At 47.4% G+C, this 24,264-nt stretch overlaps 1 protein-coding gene across 9 annotated transcripts; it reads left to right on the forward strand.

Moving 5' to 3' along the window:
- The first annotated feature begins 238 nt into the window (after positions 1–238).
- Positions 239–20,916, forward strand: LOC115179869 (alsin-like). 9 transcript variants are annotated; one of them, XM_029741743.1, is made up of 35 exons: positions 240–383; positions 590–694; positions 955–1,103; positions 1,275–2,269; positions 2,536–2,980; positions 4,838–5,009; positions 5,241–5,337; positions 5,436–5,513; positions 7,830–8,027; positions 8,167–8,392; positions 8,638–8,827; positions 8,995–9,060; positions 9,963–10,125; positions 10,236–10,379; positions 10,648–10,776; positions 10,958–10,981; positions 11,986–12,056; positions 12,302–12,368; positions 12,569–12,738; positions 12,831–12,896; positions 13,000–13,098; positions 13,232–13,396; positions 13,585–13,696; positions 13,828–13,905; positions 14,074–14,207; positions 14,458–14,622; positions 14,745–14,868; positions 15,202–15,359; positions 15,489–15,605; positions 15,714–15,890; positions 16,128–16,173; positions 16,300–16,361; positions 16,462–16,626; positions 18,260–18,356; positions 18,544–20,916. In XM_029741743.1, exons 1-35 carry the CDS (start codon positions 355–357, stop codon positions 18,580–18,582), a joined length of 5,322 nt encoding a protein of 1,773 aa, XP_029597603.1. In that variant the 5' UTR covers positions 240–354; the 3' UTR covers positions 18,583–20,916. The 9 variants fall into 9 exon arrangements, 8 of the variants coding, with proteins under 8 accessions (XP_029597611.1, XP_029597603.1, XP_029597605.1 ...); XM_029741745.1 differs by having other exon boundaries at positions 10,236–10,367; XM_029741749.1 differs by having other exon boundaries at positions 2,536–2,899.
- Positions 20,917–24,264: the final 3,348 nt, after the last annotated feature.

Consider the following 24,264-nt stretch of genomic DNA (forward strand, 5'->3'; position numbering starts at 1 on the left):
GTCAACTTTCCCGACAATGATTTATCACCTACCTACACCTTGTACCTGCACCCGTTTTTCACCTTGACATTGAGCATTGACACACGTTCATCAAATAGAAAATCACAGTGTAAAACAGCAGAATTCCATATCTGGTGAATTTCAAAATAGATAGCTAACAAAACTAAGCTACGGGACAGAATCGATGTTATAAAAAAAATAAAAAAACATAAAAAAGGCAAGAAAATACGCACGCTTTGATGACTCTCGGCTTCCGTTCAACTAGTGGTCACAACGACAAAGCGAAAAAGGGATAGCGGTTAGCTAGTCAGCTAATCCCTTGCATAACTCAGTCGCTGTACATTTCACAGGTTTATGAAGAAATGGACATGGTCAGGGGACCGGTAAGTGAAAGACAATTGTATCTGAGATTGTACATAATATATGGTTAGTAGCTACAGTACAAGGAGCAAGTGGAAGGATACATGTTAGCCCCGAGTTACTAGCTACCAATAGGGGCTGTATGCAATTCAGTGAGGCAGTATTACCATTAGCTAGTCATTTTTGTAAGTTGTCTTGTGTCCAATGTTGTTTACCGTATTCATTACAGGGCTGAATTTAGAAACGGATTTGGAGTTTTTCAAGTTGAGTTTCACCAGTCTATGCATCAGCATTGCCATGGACAAATCTCAGTGATGGAGTCCCAGAGGAAAAGGTATGTAGCCCCTAGGTAGGGTGTTGTCAATAAATGTTATGTGATCATCATATGACAACTCATAATATTCATCATGTAAGTCTATGCCCTCACAAAGCTCTTGTTGTTTCTCTAGCTAGCTACAGTATCTTCTGTTCCAGGGCATGTTTTATCTTGGTAGTTCAAAAACAATGTCTCTATCTGTGTGGTTGTTCAGAATCCTTGAGACATGACTTGTCAATGTGTCTGTCTGACTGTTTACTTCTGTATGTATTCTCCAGCTCTGGTGAGGAGGACAGTTCAGGGGAGCGAGGTTTGCTCCACACTTGGAAGGGCTACTCCTATAGTGTCACCCCAGAGAGAGTGCTCCTGTCCAGGCCTGTGCTGCAGGCTGCCCTGGGAACACGCCATGGGGTTCTACTGGTGGAGGGTGAGAGTCAATGGACAGCCTTTGATATAATGGCAACACTGACATTTATTATTAGCCTGCTTGATCTATAATTAAACAAATGTATTGATTTATACTGATGTACACATACTACTGCTAATCATTTCTAATAAATCCTCTTGTCTAATGACCTGAATGATGTGATGTATTTAGGCGGGCAGGTGTACAGCTTTGGTGAGTTCCCATGGAAACAGAGCCAGGTCTCGGAGGTGGGCCCCCTGAAGCCCGTCCTAGAGAGCGCTCTCAGCGGCCAGCGCGTGGTCGCCGTGGCAGCGGGCAGCTTCCACAGCGGGGCGGTTACCGAGGACGGCGGGGTCCACATGTGGGGGGAGAACTCCTTCGGCCAGTGTGGCTTGTCCAGCCTCACTGTAGTCCCCAACCCGACTCCAGTGGCTGTCCTGGACCCCGACACCAGCCCCCCTCATACCATTCGGGTCCTGGAGCTGGCCTGCGGGGAGCAGCACTCCCTTGCTCTCTCTGCCCAGCACGAGGTGTGGGCCTGGGGCAGCGGCTGCCAGCTGGGCCTGGTCACCACCATATTCCCCGTGTGGAAACCCCAGAAGGTGGAGCACCTGGCAGGCAGACACGTCCTTCAGGTGGCCTGTGGGGCCTTCCACAGCCTTGCCTTGGTGCGTTGCCAACCCCCTCAGGAGGCCCGGCGGCCCCTGCCAGACAAGTGTGGCCAGTGCAACCAGCTGCTCTACACCATGACGGACAAGGAGGACCACGTCATTATCTCAGATGGTCATTACTGCCACCTAGGGGTGGAGTTGCTGGCTGACGGAGAGGCCAGGCTGGGGCCTGGAAGGTCCCCTCCGCTAGGGCTTCAGAGCTCCCCTTCAGAGCCCCTCCTCTCCTCTCATACCTCGGCCTCAGCGCCTGGTCCCTATCCCACCATAACAGACCATACAGACAATGAGAGGGGGAGGACAGTGGCACAGAATGGGGAAGTCTTAACCACCACAGACTCTGACATCTCTGCTGCTGGGACAGACTCTGATCGAACTGTTGGAGGTGTGGGGGGTGCAGGGTCTCAGAACTCCCCCTACCCTGATGATCAGGCAGTGAAAGAATATCTCAAGAAACTGTCTGACACCTCTTTGGCTGAGGAGACTGCCAAGATGACCATAGCAGGAGCAAGTTTTCAGGTTAGTAGTGATGCTTTAAGCCTAAAGCTACCCATTTTTGCACACTTGGCGGGTGACAAACCGACTTCTTGGGAGTTTGAGGTGTTTGAAAAGTGACAATGAGCTGTCACGCTGTGTTTCCTGGGTCATGTTCATTAAGGCACGCAAAGGTGAAACATTTTTGCTAAGGAAAACTAGAATGTGCTTTTCTTATAGGTCCAGGAAATCTTCCTGTTTCTGTCGGTTTGCTTCTGTGTGGTGCCTAATGCACCCTGTGTTTGTTTCAGCCCCCAGCAGATAGCCTTGACCTCCTGACCTCTGACCTCATCCCCGGGGTCATGCCAGTGACCACCAGCTCTGCCCTCAACAGCCTGGTCTCATCCTGCGCCTCCGCCGTGGGCGAGAGAGTGGTCTCCACCTACGAGGCTCTGTCCCTGAAGAAGATGATTAACTACTACTACCCTGGGGTTGGGGGTGTAGCAGGAGTACCCGGTGGGGTGCCAGGGGGGTTTCCAGGGGGACGCGCGGAGGAGCGGGTGGGTCTGGAGGAGTCCATGCAGGGGAAGAAGAGCTGCAGCACGGGGGATATCCGTGAGGAGGAGGACGAGGGCCTGAGTCGACGCCTCTCTCTGCCTGGACTCCTCTCTCAGGGTAGATACGCTGTTCGCCTCTTATCCTCCACCTCTGCTCATCGCCTCTTATCCTCCTTAACTTCCTCCTATACTCTGATGTGTAAGTATGCGTGTGTCTGCGTCCCCTCTCATCCAGCCTGCGAACATATCGTCCATCTAAACTACAGTACTATACAGTATGTTTGGGAATGCTGTGAAGGCTCACCATTTGTCTCAGTGTGGTGTTTCATGGCTCTTGTGTGTGTGTGTGTAATGTTATGTGGGCTACAGTCAGTGAACGGTGGTTTTTGTTCTGCGATTAAAGCTCTCAGCCATAGAGGAATACGAGGCCATATTAATGTGAGGACTCAACCAGAAGGGTTGCAGTAAGGACAGAGAGGGATGGAAGGAGAGAGGAGGGAGGGGAGAGGTGAGACAATAACACGGAGAAGAAAGGAGCGAGAGTCCGTGAGATGGTGAGGGAAGGAGAGAGAGAAGTGAGGAAGTGAGAGTGTGAAGAAGATGCATCTGTGTGTGTGAGAGAGCGAGGGAGAAGGGGGGGGGATGGAGAGGGCAAGATGGCCGTGATATTCTCTTGAGAAACCCAGTCAGAGTGGTAGTGCCTGCAGTATCGGAGGAATCTTCTATTGTCACGTTGGTAGGGTGACAGCTGAACGGTAGGGTTTGTCCCTAGCTATCCGAGGGTGTCTTATTAAGGGGATTTGGGATATGCAAAAAACACATTTGACACATGCGTATAATACACGCTTGTATATGTCCTGTGAAACGAGACAAATAAAAAATAAATAAAAAATAATAGTTATTAGCTCCCTGCTGCAGCCAGGGAGGGGACAGACAGCTCACCGCTCCCCTCTCTTGGTGGCTCTCCTCTGGGGGACAGACAGCTCACCGCTCCCCTCTCTTGGTGGCTCTCCTCTGGGGGACAGACAGCTCACCGCTCCCCTCTCTTGGTGGCTCTCCTCTGGGGGACAGACAGCTCACCGCTCCCCTCTCTTGGTGGCTCTCCTCTGGGGGACAGACAGCTCACCGCTCCCCTCTCTTGGTGGCTCTCCTCTGGGGGACAGACAGCTCACCGCTCCCCTCTCTTGGTGGCTCTCCTCTGGGGGACAGACAGCTCACCGCTCCCCTCTCTTGGTGGCTCTCCTCTGGGGGACAGACAGCTCACCGCTCCCCTCTCTTGGTGGCTCTCCTCTGGGGGACAGACAGCTCACCGCTCCCCTCTCTTGGTGGCTCTCCTCTGGGGGACAGACAGCTCACCGCTCCCCTCTCTTGGTGGCTCTCCTCTGGGGGACAGACAGCTCACCGCTCCCCTCTCTTGGTGGCTCTCCTCTGGGGGACAGACAGCTCACCGCTCCCCTCTCTTGGTGGCTCTCCTCTGGGGGACAGACAGCTCACCGCTCCCCTCTCTTGGTGGCTCTCCTCTGGGGGACAGACAGCTCACCGCTCCCCTCTCTTGGTGGCTCTGCTCTGGGGGACAGACAGCTCACCGCTCCCTTCTCTTGGTGGCTCTCCTCTGGGCTGACAGATGGCTCTCTGGGGGACAGATGGCTCTCAGCGGGGGACAGGATGTCACAGTGGAAACAACCAACCCACGCCTCATCAGTGATGCCCTGGTCTGTCTGTCCTCATTAACACTCCCTCCCATATGCTTACTGTGGTACAGGACCTGGCTCCGACGGGGCTCAATGACTCATCATCCAGGGGATGCTGTGAGGCCAGTGTTTCTGGGTGATTGCAGGGGGCTTAGAAATGTTGTGTTTTTCCAGAGTAGATGATCACTCCATGACTAAACCAGTCATCCTCAGCATTTCTTTACAGTTGTTTACACTCACCTGCGGAACAGAGAGGACTTGATCCATAACGTTAGCTGCAGTTGACCGCCGTAACTGAACATGGCTTGAGATAAAGCACAGAAAATGTATCGTTAAGAAACATATCGGCCTGTCTCCGTCTGCAGTGTCCCCCAGGTTGATGCGGAGGGCCAGCCGGCCCAGGGTGCGAGCAGTGCCCCTCACCCCTGTGGGAGGGCTCCCAGAGGCGGGGGAGCTGCTCCCCTCCCTGCAGACCGAGGTGTGGAGCTGGGGGCGGGGTGAGGAGGGCCAGCTTGGCCACGGGGACAACCTCCCCAGGTCAGTGTCCACTCAACACCTATCACTGAGGGCCGGGGATGAGAACGATGATTGACAGTTGTGTAGACCAGTAAAGCATCAGAGTATGAGCGCTGAATCTGATCTCGGATCTGTTTGGCCTTTGAGATAAATAGGATTACATGGACAGGGAGGACCTGCTCCTAGATTGGCACTCCTACTCTGAAATGCTTTGGCCCTGGTTGTTGACTGAGAGGTGTTTCTGACCTGCAGGCTGCAGCCACTGTGTATCAAGTGTCTGAGCAGTAAGGAGGTGGTGCTTGTGGCTGCTGGGGCACATCACTCCCTGGCCCTGACTGCACAGTCCCAGGTTAGGAACTACATTATCACTCCTCATGGGAATCTGAGTCTGAGGGATTCCTCCCAGCTGTGTGAACATTTGTTTGTATGTCTGTGTGTGTGTTCAAGGTCTTCTCCTGGGGTAGTAACAGCTCTGGCCAGCTGGGACACATGGGGTGTCCAACTACTATCCCTCGCCTTGCCAAGGTAAGAGTGTGTTTCTTTAATTGAGGAAAATGGTGCCCATGCAGTCATCTTTACCACACACTAACCCAGTGTTCCTCCCAGTGCCCCACTGCTGGGCAATGCATGTGAATGGTGTTCTTTGGCACCCGTGCTACCTTTGCCTCCGCTGCTGAAAACAACCTTAGGAGAAACACTGCTAACCTAAACTCAGCAAAAAAAAGAAACGTCCCTTTTTCAGAACCCTGTCTTTTAAAGATAATTTGTAAAAATCCAAATAACTTCACAGATCTTCATTGTAAAGGGTTTAAACACTGTTTCCCATGCTTGTTCAATGAACCATAAACAATTAATGAACATGCAACTGTGGAACGGTCGTTAAGACACTAACAGCTTATAGACGGTAGGCAAGTAAGGTCACAGTTATGAAAACATAGGACACTAAAGAGGCCTTTCTACTGACTCTGAAAAACGGCAAAAGAAAGATGCCCAGGGTCCCTGCTCATTTGCGTGAACATGCCTTAGGCATGCTGCAAGGAGGCATGAGGACTGCAGATGTGGCCAGGGAAATAAGTTGCAATGTCCGTACTGTCGCCTAAGACAGCGCTACAGGGAGACACGATGAACAGCTGATTGTCCTCGCAGTGGCAGACCACATGTAACAACACCTGCACAGGATCGGTACATCCGAACATCACACCTGCAGGGCAGGTACAGGATGGCAACAACAACTGCCCGAGTTACACATGGAATGCACAATCCCTCCATCAGTGCTCAGACTGTCCGCAATAGGCTGAGAGAGGCTCGACTGAGGGTTTGTAGGCCTGTTGTAAGGCAGGTCCTCACCAGACATCACCGGCAACAACGTCGCCTATGGGCACAAACCCGCCGTCGCTGGACCAGACAGAACTGGCAAAAAGTGCTCTTCACTGACGAGTCGCGGTTTTGTCTCACCAGGGGTGATGGTTGGATTCGCGTTTATTGTCGAAGGAATGAGCGTTACACCGAGGCCTGTACTCTGGAGCGGGATCGATTTGGAGGTGGAGGGTCCGTCATGGTCTGGGCGGTGTGTCACAACATCATCGGACTGAGCTTGTTGTCATTGCAGGCAATCTCAACGTTGTGCGTTACAGGGAAGACATCCTCCTCCCTCATGTGGTACCCTTCCTGCAGGCTCATACTGACATGACCCTCCAGCATGACAATGCCACCAGCCATACTGCTCGTACTGTGCGTTATTTCCTGCAGACAGGAATGTCAGTGTTCTGCCATGGCCAGCGAAGAGCCCGGGTCTCAATCCCATTGAGCACATCTGGGACCTGTTGAATCAGAGGGTGAGGGCTAGGCCATTTCCCCCCCCCAGAAATGTCCAGGAACTTGCAGGTTCCTTGGTGGAAGAGTGGGGTAACATCTCACAGCAAGAACTGGCAAATCTGGTGCAGTCCATGAGGAGGAGATGCACTGCAGTACTTAATGCAGCTGGTGGCCACACCAGATACTGACTGTTACTTTTGATTTTGACCCCCCCCCCCCCCCCCCATTGTTCAGGGACACATTATTCCATTTCTGTTAGTCACATGTCTGTGGAACTTGTTCAGTTTATGTCTGTTGTTGAATCTTGTTATGGTCATACAAATATTTACACATGTAAAGTTTGCTGAAAATAAATGCAGTTGACAGTGAGAGGACGTTTCTTTTTTTGCTGAGTTTATATACCAACATGAATAAACTCTGCAGCAGCAATTAAAGGACTCTCCATGGTAGAACAATAACGCCACTTTTCCACTGAGGATTTATCTCAGTGTTTTACCCGAAAGGCTGAGACTTCCGTTTCCATCTGCACGCGCCGGCTCCCGTGTCTCACTGGGCCATGGCTCCTGCTCTGACTTGGAGCCAAGGCATGTCCCTGGGTACTTTTCAGCTTTCATTTAATAACAATGGCTAACTGTGAACTTGAACACCTTCTCACGAAGCGACAGTCTTGAATGATGCAGAGGTTGTTGATTCTGCTCGCCAAAGGTCTCCTGATGGAAACACAAGACTACATTAACATGAAACACAGGAGACACCCTGGTGTGGGGCTAAGTCTCAATGGAAAAGCATCCTCGGCTGCTTATAGTGATCACAAATCATAGGACATTTTATGACTATTGAGTTTGTGCAGGACTGTTGGTATAAGCGTGAGTAGCCTTGGCGTGTGCGAGCCAGAACTGTTCACAGCAGCATTTCTCCTGTTTCTGTAGCATGAGGCAGCTTGATGTACAAGTACACCCCCTGGACAGGACGCTAGTCACAAATGTACAGTGATCTGCTCTGTTTGTCCCTGGTGTGACCCTGTAGCTGTCTGAGGGGATCCGTGTATGGGACGTGGGTGCTGGGGCGCAGCACACCCTCCTCCTGGCCGATGGGGACTGTTACCAGCCCATCCTTTACTATAGCGGACAGCAGGTCAGAGATGGGGCGCAGGACGCACCCCAGGACCAGACAGAGGGGTACAGCTACACCCAGCAACCAGTGCTGCTCCCCTTCTGCATGAACGTGAGTAGTGGACCACACACACACTGTACTGAACCACTGCTGTGTTCCGTTTTTAGTATATTCAGCATCTGCTTCGTGATTTCAACTTGGCCCGATGGCGGTGCGTGTGTCTGTGGGTTTTGTCTATCCCGTGTGTTAGTTGGGCTACGTGAGCGCCGTGTTTGCGGGGGGCCAGAGCTGCGTGGCGCTAGCCGACCGCAACGTCATGGGTTTCATCGCCAGCCTCCACGAGCTGGCTGCTGCCGAGAGGAAGTTCTACTGCAAGCTGAGCTCTGTGAAGAACCACGTACTGCGCCCCCTGTTGGACCTGGGTGAGAACTACCGCTGCCGCTACAGCTCCGCTGGACAGAGGCCATGGGTCAGAGGTTAGAGAGGGAGAGAGAGAGAAGGGCGAGTTTTATTATTATGGTAACCATGTCCAGTCAAAAGGGAAGTGATTGGTCCGCATTCAAAAAAGATCTGGCATAAAGCTTACATCTTGTTAAATGTTATTATTAGTACAGACCTGTAACTTTTGGTTAACCATGTGCTGGAATAAAGTTAGTACGTTTCAGAGTAAATATTAGGTTGATTATCTCTTGGATGTGTGTGTTCTCCTTCTAACCCTCAGAGTCGTTGAGTACAGCCCTAGGCCCGGCGTCCACAGTGCTGCTACAGAGCCTGGCGAGGGGTTATAGCCGCCTGTGTCACCTCACTGGGCAGCACTCCGCCTCCCTCACCGCCAACCTGCGCCGCCGTCGGGAGGTGAAAAGCTTGGTTATGCTGGAGCATGCCAGCATCTTCCTGGACACGTACACTGAGTATGTCTGACATTTACGCCTTTACAAAAAGCACCTCTGTACTAGCTGATGTGAGAAATTCCCTCTCTGTTATTTGTTTTTTAATTGGTTGTGTACATGTAGTTCTGTGTGTATAATGACCTCTCCTCTCTTTCCGTTCCTTCCCCCTCCTCATCTCTCCCTGCCAGGTACTGCTGCTCTGTGGGTAACTTCCTGGTGATGGGGGGCTTCCAGGCTCTGGCCAAGCCCTCGCTGTGAGTGTGTGTACACACACACACACACACACACACACACACACACACACACACACACACAGTAGGACATCTAGCAGGCCTAGCTTATTATCCTTACCATTTGCGGTGCTCATTATATGTTCATTACCTTTACCATTTACCTAGGCCCGTGTGCTCATTATCCTTAACATTGACTTAAGCCTGTGTCAAGGGACAGCTGTTTGATGCCCAGTCGTTCTGCACACAATGAGACTGAGGAAGCTCATGCAGGTTTAATTGGAAAGGGAAAAGTCAAAGGATTAATTCGAAGGAATTTTTATGGATTATTTTTAATTATGAAAACGTGTGGTTCGAGCCCTGAATGCTGATTGGCTGACAAAAATACCACATATACCACAGGTATGACAAAAAAATATTTTCTACTGTTCTAATTACGTTGGTAACCAGTTTATAATAGCAAAAAGGCACCTCAGGGGTTTGTGGTATATGGCCAATATACCACGGCTAAGGGCTGTATCCAGGGACACATAAGAACAGCCCTTAGCCGTGGTATATTGGCCATATTGCTTCATTATAAACCAATGTGTTTCTTCATCAAGGCTTCAACCAAGAGTGACTGAATGACTCTTCTCATACTTTTTTAACTGGAAAGGTGAACAGTGAGTTAAAACAGGAAATCTCTTATTTCCTTTTCCATCTCTCCTCCCCTACACTCTCCTCCCTTCCCCACCCGCTCCGCTCCGCCCTCCCTCCATCCTCCCCTCCCTCCCTGCCCTCCATCTTTCCTTGCCCTCTCCTCCCTCCCTGCCCTCCATCTTCCCCTGCCCTCCGTCTTCCCATGCCCTCCATCTCCTCCTGCCCTCCATCCTCCCCCGCCTTCTCCTCCCTCCATCCCCTCCACCATCTTCTGTTCCTCTGCTCAGAGATTTCTTTGGGAAGTGTCCAGAGCTGTTGCAACGGCTGGCAGAGTCCAGCGAGGAGAACATTCCTCTGAGTGACCTGTTGGTGGCGCTCTTCTACCTGCCCATGAGACACCTTCACGAGTATGGCAGGCTGCTGCTCAAACTGGGAACCTGCTTCCAGGTGGTACGTGGAGGAACTAGGACCTGGCCGTTCACACACACACACACACACACACGCTCACACACCTTCATACAAACTCTCACTTTCGTGTGTGTGTCTCTCCATCCCTGCAGAGCTCAGTGGACTACCAGAAGCTTCAGGACGGCTGCTCTAAGTTTGAGGCCCTGGCTCTTCATCTGAAGAGGAGGAGGAAGGAGGCAGAGTACACTTACCACTTCTGGAAGAGCTTCCCTGGCAAGATGACGGTCAGTGGCCTGGTCAGTTGGTTTGACCACAGTAATCAGTGCCAGATTCACACTATTGAGCCAATGCCAACCGTACTGTGCTCACTCAGATATTTCATTTTCACGTTGTCCTTTCAAGCATGGTTCCGGCAGCGATGGTGGATGTATAATCAGGCCGGCAGACTACAGCTTGGTTCTGTTTGGCTCCCATAGTGTGAAATGGGTAGAAGATCTTTTATTCAGCCCAATATCTCCAGTTTACCAACCTCTTATCCTATTTCACCTGGCCATCCTGTCCCAGGATTCCCTGCGTAAGCCCCGCCGGAGGCTGATCTGTGAGAGCAGTAACAAGGCCCTGACGCTACAGAACTCTGGAAGGTTCTCTGTCAACTGGTTCATCCTCTTCAATGATGCACTCGTCCACGCTCAGGTAAACACAGCTTCTCACAGCTCTTACAGCTGGCTCTTACAAAGGTGCCAATGTCTATTTCTTTTTCATTCACTGTTTTTTTTCTCCATTCATTTTGAACACCCTCGGAGCATTTGATATGAATATATCTGGTGTGTTGACGGACTCCTATCAAGTTGTGTGTTTGTCTTTGTCCTATCAGGGTGTGGTTCCCTATAAAAGCCTTGTAAGTATGCATCAGCAGCCAGTATTCTGCCCCCTAGTCAATGCAGCGCCCCCGTGTGGCCAGGGCTTGGCTTAGGATGTGGGCTTCCTGTAGCAGCTCTTTAGGCACCTGCTGCCTGCCGTAAACCACAAACACCGGCTTCACAACTTGAAGTAACACCCACACCGAAACACACCGTTTTTCTGATCTTCTTCATGTATGGTGTACTCACTAACACCTGGCTGGAATAAGCCTCACTGATTTTGATTTCTTGAAGCTCACAGTAAAGAATGGGAGTCATTTACCTTCTCTGCCTTCTCCCTTTAACTAATGCAACTGCTCCTGAACATTAGGAGCCCCACAGTGGGTTCTGTACACCACTCTACAGTGAGCAGCTTCTCCTCAGCCGAGTCCGGTGCCCCCTGGCCTCTGATGCTAGACTCAGGATACTGTGTGGAAAGCTGAACTGTTACCTTTAATAACTAAGGCTCCCGGTAGTATATTGCCTACTTTTATGACATTGTCGTAGTCATAGCAACACCTTGACTCTGCTTACAGACGTCAATCTAAAAAGTTAAGTCTTTGACGTTATTGGGTCTTCCCGATGTGTGCGTCTTGGTTATCTAACTAAGATGCCTTTTTGACCCATTTTTAGTTTTTGCTATTTGGAGCCTTAGTTATCATTACTCTGAAACCATGTGACGCGACACGTGAGGATCGGCCGTCTCCGGTTCGCTTCTCTCAAACCGTTTCCTGTGATGTGCCGCTGTCTCTCTTAGTGTGCACCCACCTAGCTGTGTTTGATGGCGTAGTGAGCGTTTTTAGCCTCCGTCGGTTGCGCCCTGTGTGCTGCGTCTGTCGGCCTGCCTCGTGCCCTGTCGCCCTCGCCTCTCTATTAGGTCATGTGACTGTGTTTAGCTCCAGTGCCCTGACTACTTCCTGATTGTTGAACCATTGTACTGTAGCTGAGTGTATCGGTATACTGATGTGTGTGTCTCTCTCTCTCTCTCTTCCCTCTCCTCCAGTTCTCCACCCACCACGTCTTCCCATTGGCCACACTGTGGGTCGAGCCCATCCTGGAGGAGAACACTGGCCTGTGAGTCTATCACCCTATCTGCCCAATTAGAGTGTTTAGCTGGTGTGTTATTGAGCCCTTAGCTCAGCGTTTCCCAAACTTGGTCCTGCCCCCCCCCCCAGCACTACACAGCTGATTCAAATAATCAACTAATCATCAAGCTTTGATCATTTGAATCAGCTGTGTAGTGTTAGGGTAAAAACTAAATGTGCACCCCTTGGTTTGGGAAACACTGCCTCCGCTGAGCTGTGCTTTGTTCCATCCAGGTATGGACTGAAGGTGATCTCACCTGAGGAGACCTTCACCCTGCTGGCCTGTTCTTCCATGGAGAAGGTAGGCCACTAGCCAATAGCCAGGCCTCACTACTCACCTGCTCAGGTCACAAGTATGTAGTGTTTGTGTCTTTGTAGGTTCTTGTTAATCTGCCTAGTTGGGTTCAGTCTGTGGAGCGCGTGGTGACAGACAGTGTAACGACCGATTCAGTTCAATGAAATGCACTTCAATATGACTATTAACCACTGTGTGTTCTCCAGGCCAAGTGGCTTCGCTCCATCAACCAGGCGGTGGACCAGGCCATGAGGGGGGCGGGGCAGAGGGCGGAGCCTCCCATCTCCCGGACCGCCTCCTACACCTTCTACAAGGACAGCCGTCTGAAGGAGGCCACCTACGAGGGCCACTGGCTGGCCGGCAAGCCCGATGGGAGGTGGGTCTGGCTGGGGAAGGAGGGATGCAGGACCTGGTGCCTCTGGTTCCACTTCCATACAGTCACAATGAATTGAAAATTGTTGTTTCCAGGGGAATGATGAAGTGGCTTGATGGGAGAATTTACACGGGGACGTTCAAGAACGGACTGGAGGATGGGTCAGTCAGTGTTAATCAATCAATAAACCTATCAATGTATCAATCACCGTAGTCAGAAATAAAGGCATTTCTCATTGTTTTGCTATTTGTTTATGGGTCCTAGTTTTGGAGATTACGTTATTCCCAGCAAGACGTTGAACCTGAACGACCACTATCAAGGCCACTGGAAAGAAGGGAAGATGCACGGCATCGGAACATACAAGTGAGTCTGTTTGGCTTTGTGAGGAGTTCAACGTTATTTAAGGAAGTCACCCTTTTGTCAGCGTGACCTGGAGTCTGCGGGCATGTCTATGTTTCTGCTGTGTAGCCTAACAATGTGACTGTCGTCTATGCAGGTATGCCACAGGTGAGTTCTACGAGGGCTCGTTCCAGGACAACATGCGTCACGGTCACGGGATGCTGCGCAGCGGCACGCTGAACTCCTCCTCCCCCAGCGTCTTCATCGGCCAATGGGTGCACGACAAGAAGACGGGCTACGGCGTCTTTGATGACATCACCAGGTAGTGGACCGCTCCAGCCCAGCCTTTTCATACTGCCGCACTAAACTGTACCGGGCTGTCCTGGTTACTCATCCAGCTACGCTCAGTACGGTTGGGGTTGGATTGATGGTGTGAAAAGTGTATTCGTGTATCTGAAGTGCTGATGGTGTTAACGTGGTGACCTGTGTTGTACCGGTGTGTTCCGTCAGAGGAGAGAAGTACATGGGCATGTGGCAGGATGACCAGCGGCAGGGCACGGGCGTCATAGTAACCCAGTTTGGCCTGTACTACGAGGGAGCCTTCAACAACAACAAGATGCAGGTGATTCCTGGGCAGTGGGGTTCTTCTTCCTGACGCTAGCTGAACGTTAGCACATTAGTGCCAAGATATTGGAGGAAAGGAAGATAATCACCTCTCCATTTGCTGGTTTTTTTTTTTTCTCGCTGTCTCAGGGCACAGGGGTCCTGCTGTCTGAGGACAACACCACATATGAAGGAGAGTTCTCGGAGGACTGGACTCTCAACGGAAAGGTCAGTGAAAGAAGAGACACACAAACGAGCCTGAACACTGTCTCACACACACACACACACACACACACACACACACACACAGCTTGCACTCACACATATTTTCGCTTAGCCACATACGTTTGTGCAGACACATGTATAATACAGAACATTGCTGTCCCTATCTCTCAGGGTGTGCTGACCATGGCTAATGGGGACTACTTTGAGGGCTCCTTCACCGGGGAGTGGAGCTCCGGCCTGAAGGTCACCGGATCCTTCTTCAAACCCAACCTCTACGACTCAGACGGGGACAAGGGCCGCGCTGTGTAAGTCTCTGTGCTATTGGTTTTAGTATGGTGGAGGATAAGCAAAGATTTTCATATTCAAAGATTTTAGTTTTGATCTTGAGTGTTTAAATAAATATATATATTTTTAATTGTAAATAAATTGCAAGGCAATCTGTCCACAGGAGATGATCCTGCTCTGTTTTTGCATCTAAGCCTTGAAAAATGTTTTGAAATGAACCCAGTCAAGTGAACATAGACTATTTCTAGTTCCTTTTATGTGTGTCTCCAGTAAGCTGGGGCGTCTGGCGGTGCGTCCGGAGGAGAAGTGGAGGGCAGTGTTTGAGGAGTGTTGGATGAGGCTGGGCTGTGAGGCTCCTGGCCAGGGAGAGAACCAGAGAGCCTGGGAGAACATCGCTGAAGCCCTGACCACCAGCAGGAGACAGCACGGAGACAGGTAGAGAGAGCAGAGACCACACACAGTACTTCCACCTCACACACACTCATTGATTTCTCTCTCTCTCACACACACACACAGAGAGTACAGTTGTCTAAGTGGTATTGATGTGTGTGTTCCAGCCCAGAGATGAACCTGAGTCAGACTCATAACAGAACTCTGGGGAGTCTGGAGTTCATCCCTCAGCAGCATGTTGGCCCTGTTACCATGGAGAAGTATGACCGTATCCGCCATTACCTCATCAAGGTGAGCCAACGACCCCGGGTGACTTCCTAACCCTCCTAATCCCCCTCAGCAAATGGACCCAACGTGTCTGACAAGCAGAAATACCAGCACCCACTGTTTGACAAGCAATATCCTTCAGTATGGTTTAATAATAATAATGATGATGATGATGATGATTATCATAATAATCATGAAGATATGTCTGAGCTGTCGTCCTGAGGTGCCCCTGTTCATACTGATTTACTCTTTAGTTCTAACATGATTTATTCTCATTGAGGAAACACCACAAAATAGGAATATCCTGAAACTCTCACATTTAACCTTCACTTCCTCCATTTTGTGCCCCCCCCCCAGGCGTGTGACACGCCCCTGCACCCCCTGGGCAGGCTGATGGAGACCCTGGTGGCTGTCTACAGGATGACCTATGTGGGGGTGGGGGCCAACCGCCGCCTCCTACTGCAGGCTGTCAACGAGATCATGTCCTACCTGGCCCGCATCTTCCAGCTCGTCAGGTGTGTGTGTGTGTGTGTGTGTGTGTGTGTTGCCTAAAACAGTCAGATACTGTTTTTCCATTCAGTTTGACCCAAGGCTAGCCTGTTTTAGGCCATGTGCTATATGTGTAATGTTTGTTTGTCTCTCAGGTTCCTGTTCCCAGATCTGCCTGAGGAGGGTGGAGCGATCCCTGAACCATCCTCTGACCCCCAGGACAAGAAGGATTCCAACTGCGCAGACACCCAGCTAGAATCCCCCAAACCTGGGTACGACCATAGCATATCTTAATGTAAATGAGCACGTCACTGTTGTTTAAATACTGTTTTCTTCCAGAAGAGAAATGTGTTAAGCCCTTGTGTGTGTGGTTTCCCCAGGCGTGTAGTGAGTAGCTCAGCTCTGCTCCTGCCGGTGTTGCTGCCTGGTCTCTACCCCCCTCTCTTCACCCTGTACGTCCTGGAGAAGGAGAGGGAGGACGACGTGTACTGGGAGTGTGTCCTCCGCCTCAACAAACAGCCAGACATGGCCCTGCTTGCCTTCCTCGGAGTGCAACAGTGAGTCTCTCTCGGACTGACCAATGAGGTTGGGAATGACTAGTAGCCTCTTACAACCCTTCTGATCTCGCCGTTTTACATCCTGATGAATCCCTGTAGTGAAACAGAATGTGAGGATAGTGTGGGCCTTTTTCATTTAGCCTTGTACAAGTTTTTTTCCAATCATGTAGCCTGACGGTCCTGACTTGTAAAAACTGTAGTTATAGCTTGTAAAAATGAATCTCTTTTTGCTTTCAGTAAGTTTTGGCCGGTTTCGGTTCCAGTGCTGGGGGAGAAGACCGAGGTATGACACTAAGCACATTCTGAATCACACTGCCCTCCTGTGGGGGAACTACAACATTACATTACATTACATTACATCAAGTACATGTTAGATTGTCCTTACTGACAGTCTCTCTCCTCTTTCTAGGTTGTGTCCAGCACAAAAGATGCCTGTTTTGCCTCAGCAACAGAGACCTTACAGCAGATCAGGTACGCTTTATCCAGAGCAGTACTATATCGTCATGAATGAATGAGTCTCGTGCACTCTAAGTTACGATATTGTAGTTATACGTGGTTGATGTGTATTAAGACAGTTTGTTTTCAGCACAACGTTCACCCCATCCGACAAGCTGCAGGTGATCCAGCTGACATTTGAGGAGATCACAAAGGAAGTGATGTCATCTCTGGAGGGTAACTTCCTGTGGTCCATGGACGACCTGTTTCCTGTGTTCCTCTACGTGGTACTGCGCGCCCGGTGAGTTGATGAGAACACACACACACGTCTCTATGTTCCTTAGAGATGCACAGAAATCTGTGATTTTTCTCCAATTTTAGAATCAGAACTACACATCTATTTACAGTACCGGTCAAAAGTTTGGACACCTACTCATCCAGTGTTTTTCTTTATTTTACTATTTTCTACATCGTAGAATAATAGTGAAGACATCAGATCTATTTGAGATTCTTCAAAGTAGCCACCCTTTTCCTTGATGACAGCTTTGCACACTCTTGGCATTCTCTCAACCAGCTTCATGAGGTAGTCACCTGGAATGCATTTCAATTAACAGGTGTGCCTTGTTAAAAGTCAATTTGTGGAATTTATTTCCTTCTTAATGTGTTTGAGCCAGTCAGTTGTGTAGTGACAAGGTAGGGTTGGTATACAGAAGACGGTCTTTTACCAAATAGGGCTAAGTTCATACTATTGCAAGAACAGCTCAAATAAGCAAAGAGAAATGACAGTCCATCATTACTTTAAGACATGAAGGTCAGTCAATCCTGAAAATTTCAAGAACTTGAAGTTTCTTCAAGTGCAGTCGCAAAAGCCATCAAGCGCTATGATGAAACTGGCTCTCATGAGGACTGCCACAGTAAAGGAAGACCCATAGTTACCTCTGCTGCACAGGAGAAGTTCATTAGAGTTAACTGCACCTCAGATTGCAGCCCAAATAAATGCTTCACAGAGTTCAAGTAACAGACACATCTCAACATCAACTGTTCAGAGGAGACTGCGTGAATCAGGCCTTCATGGTTGAATTGCTGCAAAGAAACCACTACTAAAAGACACCAATAAGAAGAAGAGACTTGCTTGGGCCAAGAAACATGAGCAATGGACATTAGACAAGTGGAAATCTGTCCATTGGTCTGAGTCCAAAGTTGAGATTTTTGGTTCCAACCGCTGAGTCTTTGTGAGATGCAGAGTAGGTGAACTGATGGTCTCCGCATGTGTGGTTCCCACCGTGAAGCATGGAGGTGTGATGGTGTGGGGTTGGTGGGGACACTCTGTGATTTATTTAGAATTCAAGGCACACTTAACCAGCATGGCTACCACAGCATCCTGCAGCGATACGCCATCCCATCTGGTTTGCGCTTAGTGGGACTATCATTTGTTTCTCAACAGGACAATGACCCAACACACCTTCAGGCTGTGTAAGACTATTTGACCAAGGAGGAGAGTGATGGAGTGCTGCATCAGATGACCTGGCATCCACAATCAACCAACCTCAACCCAATTGAGATGGTTTGGAATGAGTTGGACCACAGAGTGAAGGAAAAGCAGCCAACAAGTGCTCAGCTTATGTGGGAACTCCTTCAAGACTGTTGGAAAAGCATTCCTCATGAAGCTGGTTGAGAGAATGCCAAGAGTGTGCAAAGCTGTCATCAAGGCAAAGGGTGGCTAGAATCTCCATATAAACTGTTTTGATTTATTGAACACTTTTTGGTTACTACATGATTCCATATGTGTTATTTTATAGTTTTGATGTCTTCACTATTATTCTACAATGTAGAAAATAGTACAAATAAAGAAAAACCCTTGAATGAGTAGGTGTTCTAAAACTTTTGACTGGTACTAATATATGTGTGTTAACCAAGGCTGTGTTTCTCTTCAGGATCAGGAACCTGGGGTCAGAGGTGAGTCTGATAGAGGACCTGATGGACCCCTGTGTACAGCACGGAGAACACGGCATCATGTTCACCACTCTCAAGGTACACTCATAGCATACATTCTATGGCAGATAGCATCCAAATACAGGCACTCGCGCTCGCAACTTATTCAGATACTCATAACATATTCATGTGATCGTTGCACGCTTAAACACACCGCGTCGTAGGGAATAAATGAAGCTGTAACTATCTGTATAATATATTGGTTTTATTTCCCTTTGTCTGTCAGGCGTGTTACTATCAGATCCAGCATGAGAAGACCACATAAGAACCGCCGAGAATCTCTGTACTGTGCTCTGCAGCAGCTCTGTGTAAAGTGGCAGTCAGACACACAGCCGATTCAGAGGGAAGGGATTGGAGAGGTTTTGAGTGATGCTGTGTCAGGGTCGTCACAGGAGGGTCGGGATGATTGACAGACAGGCTGCTGACTGTCCATCTGCTCCCCCGTAGCAGGACCCCCTCCCCCTTACACACACACACACACACACACTGACGCATGCGCTTACACACACATACGAAAACACACAGACACTACAAAGCTCCCCGCTCTACCCACTGCCTAGTGGTGACCGTGTCATCAGGCTCATACACCTACTTGATTCATCAGGATGACCTCTGTAAACCCAAGGTGTTATAAAACTGTTTTGGCAGTTTGGCCAGTTTATCTGTCCATAGGCTTTGTGACACCTTAGCCCCTGAATGAAGGAACCTGCTTCTTGAGCCGTCTGGAATAGGGGCTTACTGTTATGTGGGCAGGGCCTGTGGAGTTTCAGCCTTATCGTGAACTGTTGTGAATATGACTGGCTATTTACTATACACGCTATAGTAGTGGCAGAGAACTGCCTCTTGTCACCCAGCGCTGGTAGTGAAATGGAAGTCTATGAAGAGGAACTTAAAATCCAAGTGAGACTCGCCCTTAACGTGGAGCCTGTCTAATAACAAGAGGCCATCTTGTATGTATGAGGTGGCAACAAGTCATCACATGGCCCCCTGTTGCTTCCATCGGACCTCAGCCCTCAAAGCACGTTATTTAATGGACCAACACGGTACATCACATTGATGTCACTTAGAACAAGGAAAGGGTTGAACCTCACAGATGCAGTGACGTCTGTGTCCACCGAGCGCTAGCCTACGCTCACTCAGACCAACACCAGGTGAACTTGTTTTGTGGGTGAAATGTGAAATGCACACTCCATACAGTTTCGCTGTTATTGTAGTATTCATTCTTCAGAAAAATCTTGAATATACAGCTCTGTGTTCAGGGGATTTGAGATGTGATGTTGGGAGGCGCTCTGTTTCTCATGTAATGCAGTATTTCATGTTCATGTAAACGACAGCCAGCTAATGTGCACCTCACCTGCTAGCCTTTAAAACATTTCACTTCATACGGTATTATTTGTATTTATAACCTCTCTGTTTGCACAGTATTTATAATGTGCTACAAGGTGGTTCTTTCAGGTCACTTTATTCTACACCAGAGCTAAAACCTCAGCTAAAACCTCATAAGTGTTGACACTTAATGTGTAACCCATAGAAGACTGTTTTATTTTCTGTTATAAAACCTTTCCTGCAATGTAGCTAATGAAATATTCATGTTTTTGGTTCTTCAAATCAGATGAAGACTTTTACTAGGAAGCAATATTGTTTGTGTTTGGTGTGCTCCTGTCATGCAGACAGACTTATGACAGTATTATGCAGTATTTGTACCTGCAAGGCAATCACTACACTGAAGAAACTGTCTCTATTCCTCATTGTGGTCTGATCATGTTGTAATGGCAATATGATGGTTAGACAGTGGTTATACAGTGACATTGAAGTTTACCAAAAGAAATTCTTCCTGTTGCAACAATGTTCTTTAAAAATCTATATCTTTATTCTGGGCAGAATTATTCATGTGGAGAATAGAATTTGTTACAACTCTTAATTGATTGTTTGATGGGACATGCAGTATGTAAGAATCTATATTTTAAACAGAATTTGATTATAACCTGGTATTTGGTTAGTTCTTTATTGAGCTTGTTTATAATTTGTATGGTCATGCCAAGGTTTACCTCCATTTCCCCCCATACTTCCTTTGGAAAGGACTGATTATTTAACTGTATATCTGTTTACACCTGAAACACATGAGGTGCTGCATGATGTGATATCTATACAGTGTTTGACCCATAGACTGCATAACATACAGTTTGATCTATGACGGAAGATCTGACAGCTTGTTTTTTTTAAAGTTTTTTGAAACTTTATTTAACTAGGCGAGTCAGTTAAGAACAAATTCTTATTTACAATGACGGCCAAACCCAGACGATGCCGACCTATTGGACTCCCAATCACGGCCGTTTATGATACAGCCTGGATTCGAACCAGGGTGTCTGTAGAGACACCTCTAGCGCTGAGATGCAGTGCCTTAGACCACTGCACCACTCGGGAGTGTACTTCCAGGTTAAGGTGTGTTCCATTGGATAGAGTTCTCTGTATGTTGTCACGTTTGTCCTTTTTAGGGGAATGATGTCAGCATTTTGTCTAATGTACATATCTTAATGTAAACAAAGGGCAATAAAGCCAACTGACAGAAAGTAACCTTTAAATAAAATTTGCCTCTGTACTAGTTTGTCTTAAATTACAAACCGTATGTTCCCTGTTACTTTGGTTTAATGGAATATCTACAGTTGAAGTCGGAAGTTTACTTGGAGTTGGAGTCATTAAAACTTGTTTTCAACCACTCCACACATTTCTTGTTAACAAACTATAGTTCTGGCAAGTAGGTTAAGACATCTACTTTGTGCATGACACAAGTAATTTTTTCAACAATTGTTTACAGATAGATTATTTCACTTATAATTCACTGCATCACAATTCCAGTGGGTCAGAAGTTTACATACACTAAGTTTACTGTGCCTTTAAACAGCTTGGAAAATTCCAGAAAATGATGTCATGGCTTTAGAAGCGTCTGATAGGCTAATTGACATAATTTGAGTCAATTGACAGTGTACCTGTGCATGTATTTCAAGGCCTATCTTCAAACTCATTGCCTCTTCGCTTGACATGGTAAAATCAAAAAAATCTGCGAAGACCTCAGTAAAAACATTGTAGACCTCCACAAGTCTGATTCATCCTTGGGAGCTATTTCCAAACGCCTGAAGGTACCACGTTCATCTGTACAAACAATAGTACGCAAGTATAAACACCATGGGACCATGCAGCCCTCGTATGGCTCAGGAAGGAGACGTGTTCTGTCTCCTAGAGATGAACGTACTTTGGTGCGAAAAGTGCAAATCAATCCCAGAACAACAGCAAAGGACCTTGTGAAGATGCTGGAGGAAACAGGTACAAAAGTATCTATATCCACAGTAAAACCAGTCCTATATCGACATAACCTGAAAGGCCGCTCAGCAAGGAAGAAGCCACTGCTCCAAAACCGCCATAAAACAGTTAGACTACGGTTTGCAACTGCGCATGGGGACAAAGATCGTACTTTTTGGAGAAATGTCCTCTGGTCTGATGAAACAAAAATAGAACTGTTTGGCCATAATGACCATTGTTGTGATTGGAGGAAAAAGGGGGAGTCTTGCAAGCCAATGAACACCATCCCAACTGTGAAGCACTGGGATGGCAGCATCATGTTGTGGGGGTGCTTTGCTGCAGGAGGACTGGTGCACTTTAAAAAATTGTATTTTTTTCCTCATGAAGCCATCTATGTCGATATATTGAAGCAACATTTCAAGACATCAGACAGGAAGTTAGAGCTTGGTCGCAAATGGGTCTTCCAAAAGGACAATGACCCCAAGCATACTTCCAAAGTGGTGGCAAAATGGCTTAAGGACAACAAAGTCAAGGTATTGGAGTGGCCATCACAAAGCCCTGACCTCAATCCTACAGAACATTTGTGGGCAGAACTGAAAAAGCGTGTGGGAGCAAGGAGGCCTACAAACCTGACTCAGTTACACCAGCTCTGTCAGGAGGAATGGGCCAAAATTCACTCAACTTATTGTGGGAAGCTTGTTGAAGGCTACCTGAAACATTTGACCCAAGTTAAACAATTGAAAGGTAATGCTACCAAATACTAATTGAGTGTATCTAAACTTCTGACCCACTGCGAATGTGATGAAAGAAATAAAAGCAGAAATAAATCACTCTCTACTATTATTCTGACATTTCACATTCTTAAAATGAAGTGGTGGTCCTAACTGACCTAAAACAGGGATTTTTACTAGGATTAAATGTCAGGAATTGTGAAAAATTGAGTTTAAATGTATTTGGCTAAGGTGTATGTAAACTTCCATCTTCAACTGTACTTTGGTTTTAGCAGTCAGATTAGAGGTCAAAGGTGACTGTTTTGTAAATATTTGTAGTGCTGCTAACAATCCACTAAGCTTTATCCCATTTCTAAAAAACTACAGAGGCAGAGGGTAAATTAATGACAATACAAAAATAACTTTTTTTAAAGCCAATACTTTTTACATTGCAGCAAGATAATCTTAGCTAAAAGTTCAGCAACAAAAATAAATTACTTTATAAATCACCATAAACAACCAGTTTCAGATGGTATTTGATGAAACATTGGTAAATAGGTTCATGTTAAGGAGATGCTGGTGACACTGTCAGTGATTTATTTATTCTAGGCACACTTAACCAGCATGGCTACCACAGCATTCTGCAGTGATACACCACCCCATCTGGTTTGCGCTTAGTGGGACTATCATTCACTTTTCAACAGGACAATGACCCAACATACCTCCAGGCTGTGTAAGGGCTATTTGACCAAGAAGGAGTGTGATGGAGTGCTGCATCAGATGACCTGACCTCCACAATCACCCGACCTCAACCCAATTGAGATGGTTTGGAATGATTTGGACCGCAGATTGAAGGAAAATCAGCCAACAAGTGCTCAGCATATGTGGGAACTCCTTCAAGACTTTTGGAAAAGCATTCCAGGTGAAGCTGGTTGAGAGAATGCCAAGAGTGCAAAGCTGCCGTCAAGGTGGCTACTTTGAAGAATCTCAAATATAAACTATATTTTGATTTGTTTAACACTTTTTTGGTTACCACTTGATTCCATATGTGTTATTTCATAGTTTTGATGTCTTCACTATTATTCTACAATGTAGAAAATCGTCAAACTAAAGAAAAACTCTTGAATGAGTAGGTGTGTCCAAACGTTTAAATATATGTTCCTGTATTACTTTCTAACCCTACCATCCCTCCCCTAATTGGAGTAAACTAGTGAACAACAACACTTAGGCTTCTACTTCCATCTTAGACATATTATATACATTTTACAGACACTGTCTATTTTACAATTGTTATATTTTGTTTGTTTTACTCCTGTCCTTCCTCTAAGCTCAACCTCTCCCATCTATTTATTTCACAACAGCTCTGAACCTATATACCTTTTACGGACACAGTATGTTTAACATTAGTTATCTTGTTTTTAGTCCCAACCTTCATCTCTGTTCAACCCCTCCCATCTATCTCTTAACACCATCCATATTGGATTTCTGTTTGCCATATATTTTTCAACTGTGCTGTGATGATTCGCAAATGTTCTGAATCTTTCTATTCTCGATTTTTACAGATTGTAAATGAAAAATAAACCGTTTTGCTAATAGTATTATATTATTGATCGATTGAATGACTTTTCAGATCACCCAGTAGTGCTATCTGTAGAGTTAGCTCCAGGTAAATGTTGCAATTCTTCAGCCATTCCTGGACCTGTGACCAAAACAAATGATCTAATGATTCTGTCTCTTCACAGCAAAATCTGCAGAGCTGGGAATGTTGTATCCCCCATATACACAGCATTCTATTGGCAGTGGTGGAAAAAGTAGCCAATTTTCATACTTAAAAAAAAAACATTACGGATAGCCAGGTGCACAGTTCAACACTCAGATATAATTTACAAATGAAGCATTTGTGTTTAGTGAGTCCACCAGATCAGAGGCAGTAGGGTTGA

The sequence above is a fragment of the Salmo trutta genome, chromosome 39 (genome assembly GCF_901001165.1).
Source record: "Salmo trutta chromosome 39, fSalTru1.1, whole genome shotgun sequence".
NCBI classification, from domain to species: Eukaryota; Metazoa; Chordata; class Actinopteri; order Salmoniformes; family Salmonidae; genus Salmo; species Salmo trutta.

Coding starts and splice junctions, on each gene's coding strand:
- LOC115179869 (XM_029741743.1), top strand. CDS start 355: ATGAAGAAATGGACATGGTCAGGGGACCG. Junction 10,982..11,985: donor TGGTTCCCTATAAAAGCCTT/GTAAGTATGCAT, acceptor CCTCTCCTCCAG/TTCTCCACCCACCACGTCTT. Junction 16,362..16,461: donor GAGACCTTACAGCAGATCAG/GTACGCTTTATC, acceptor ATGTGTATTAAG/ACAGTTTGTTTTCAGCACAA.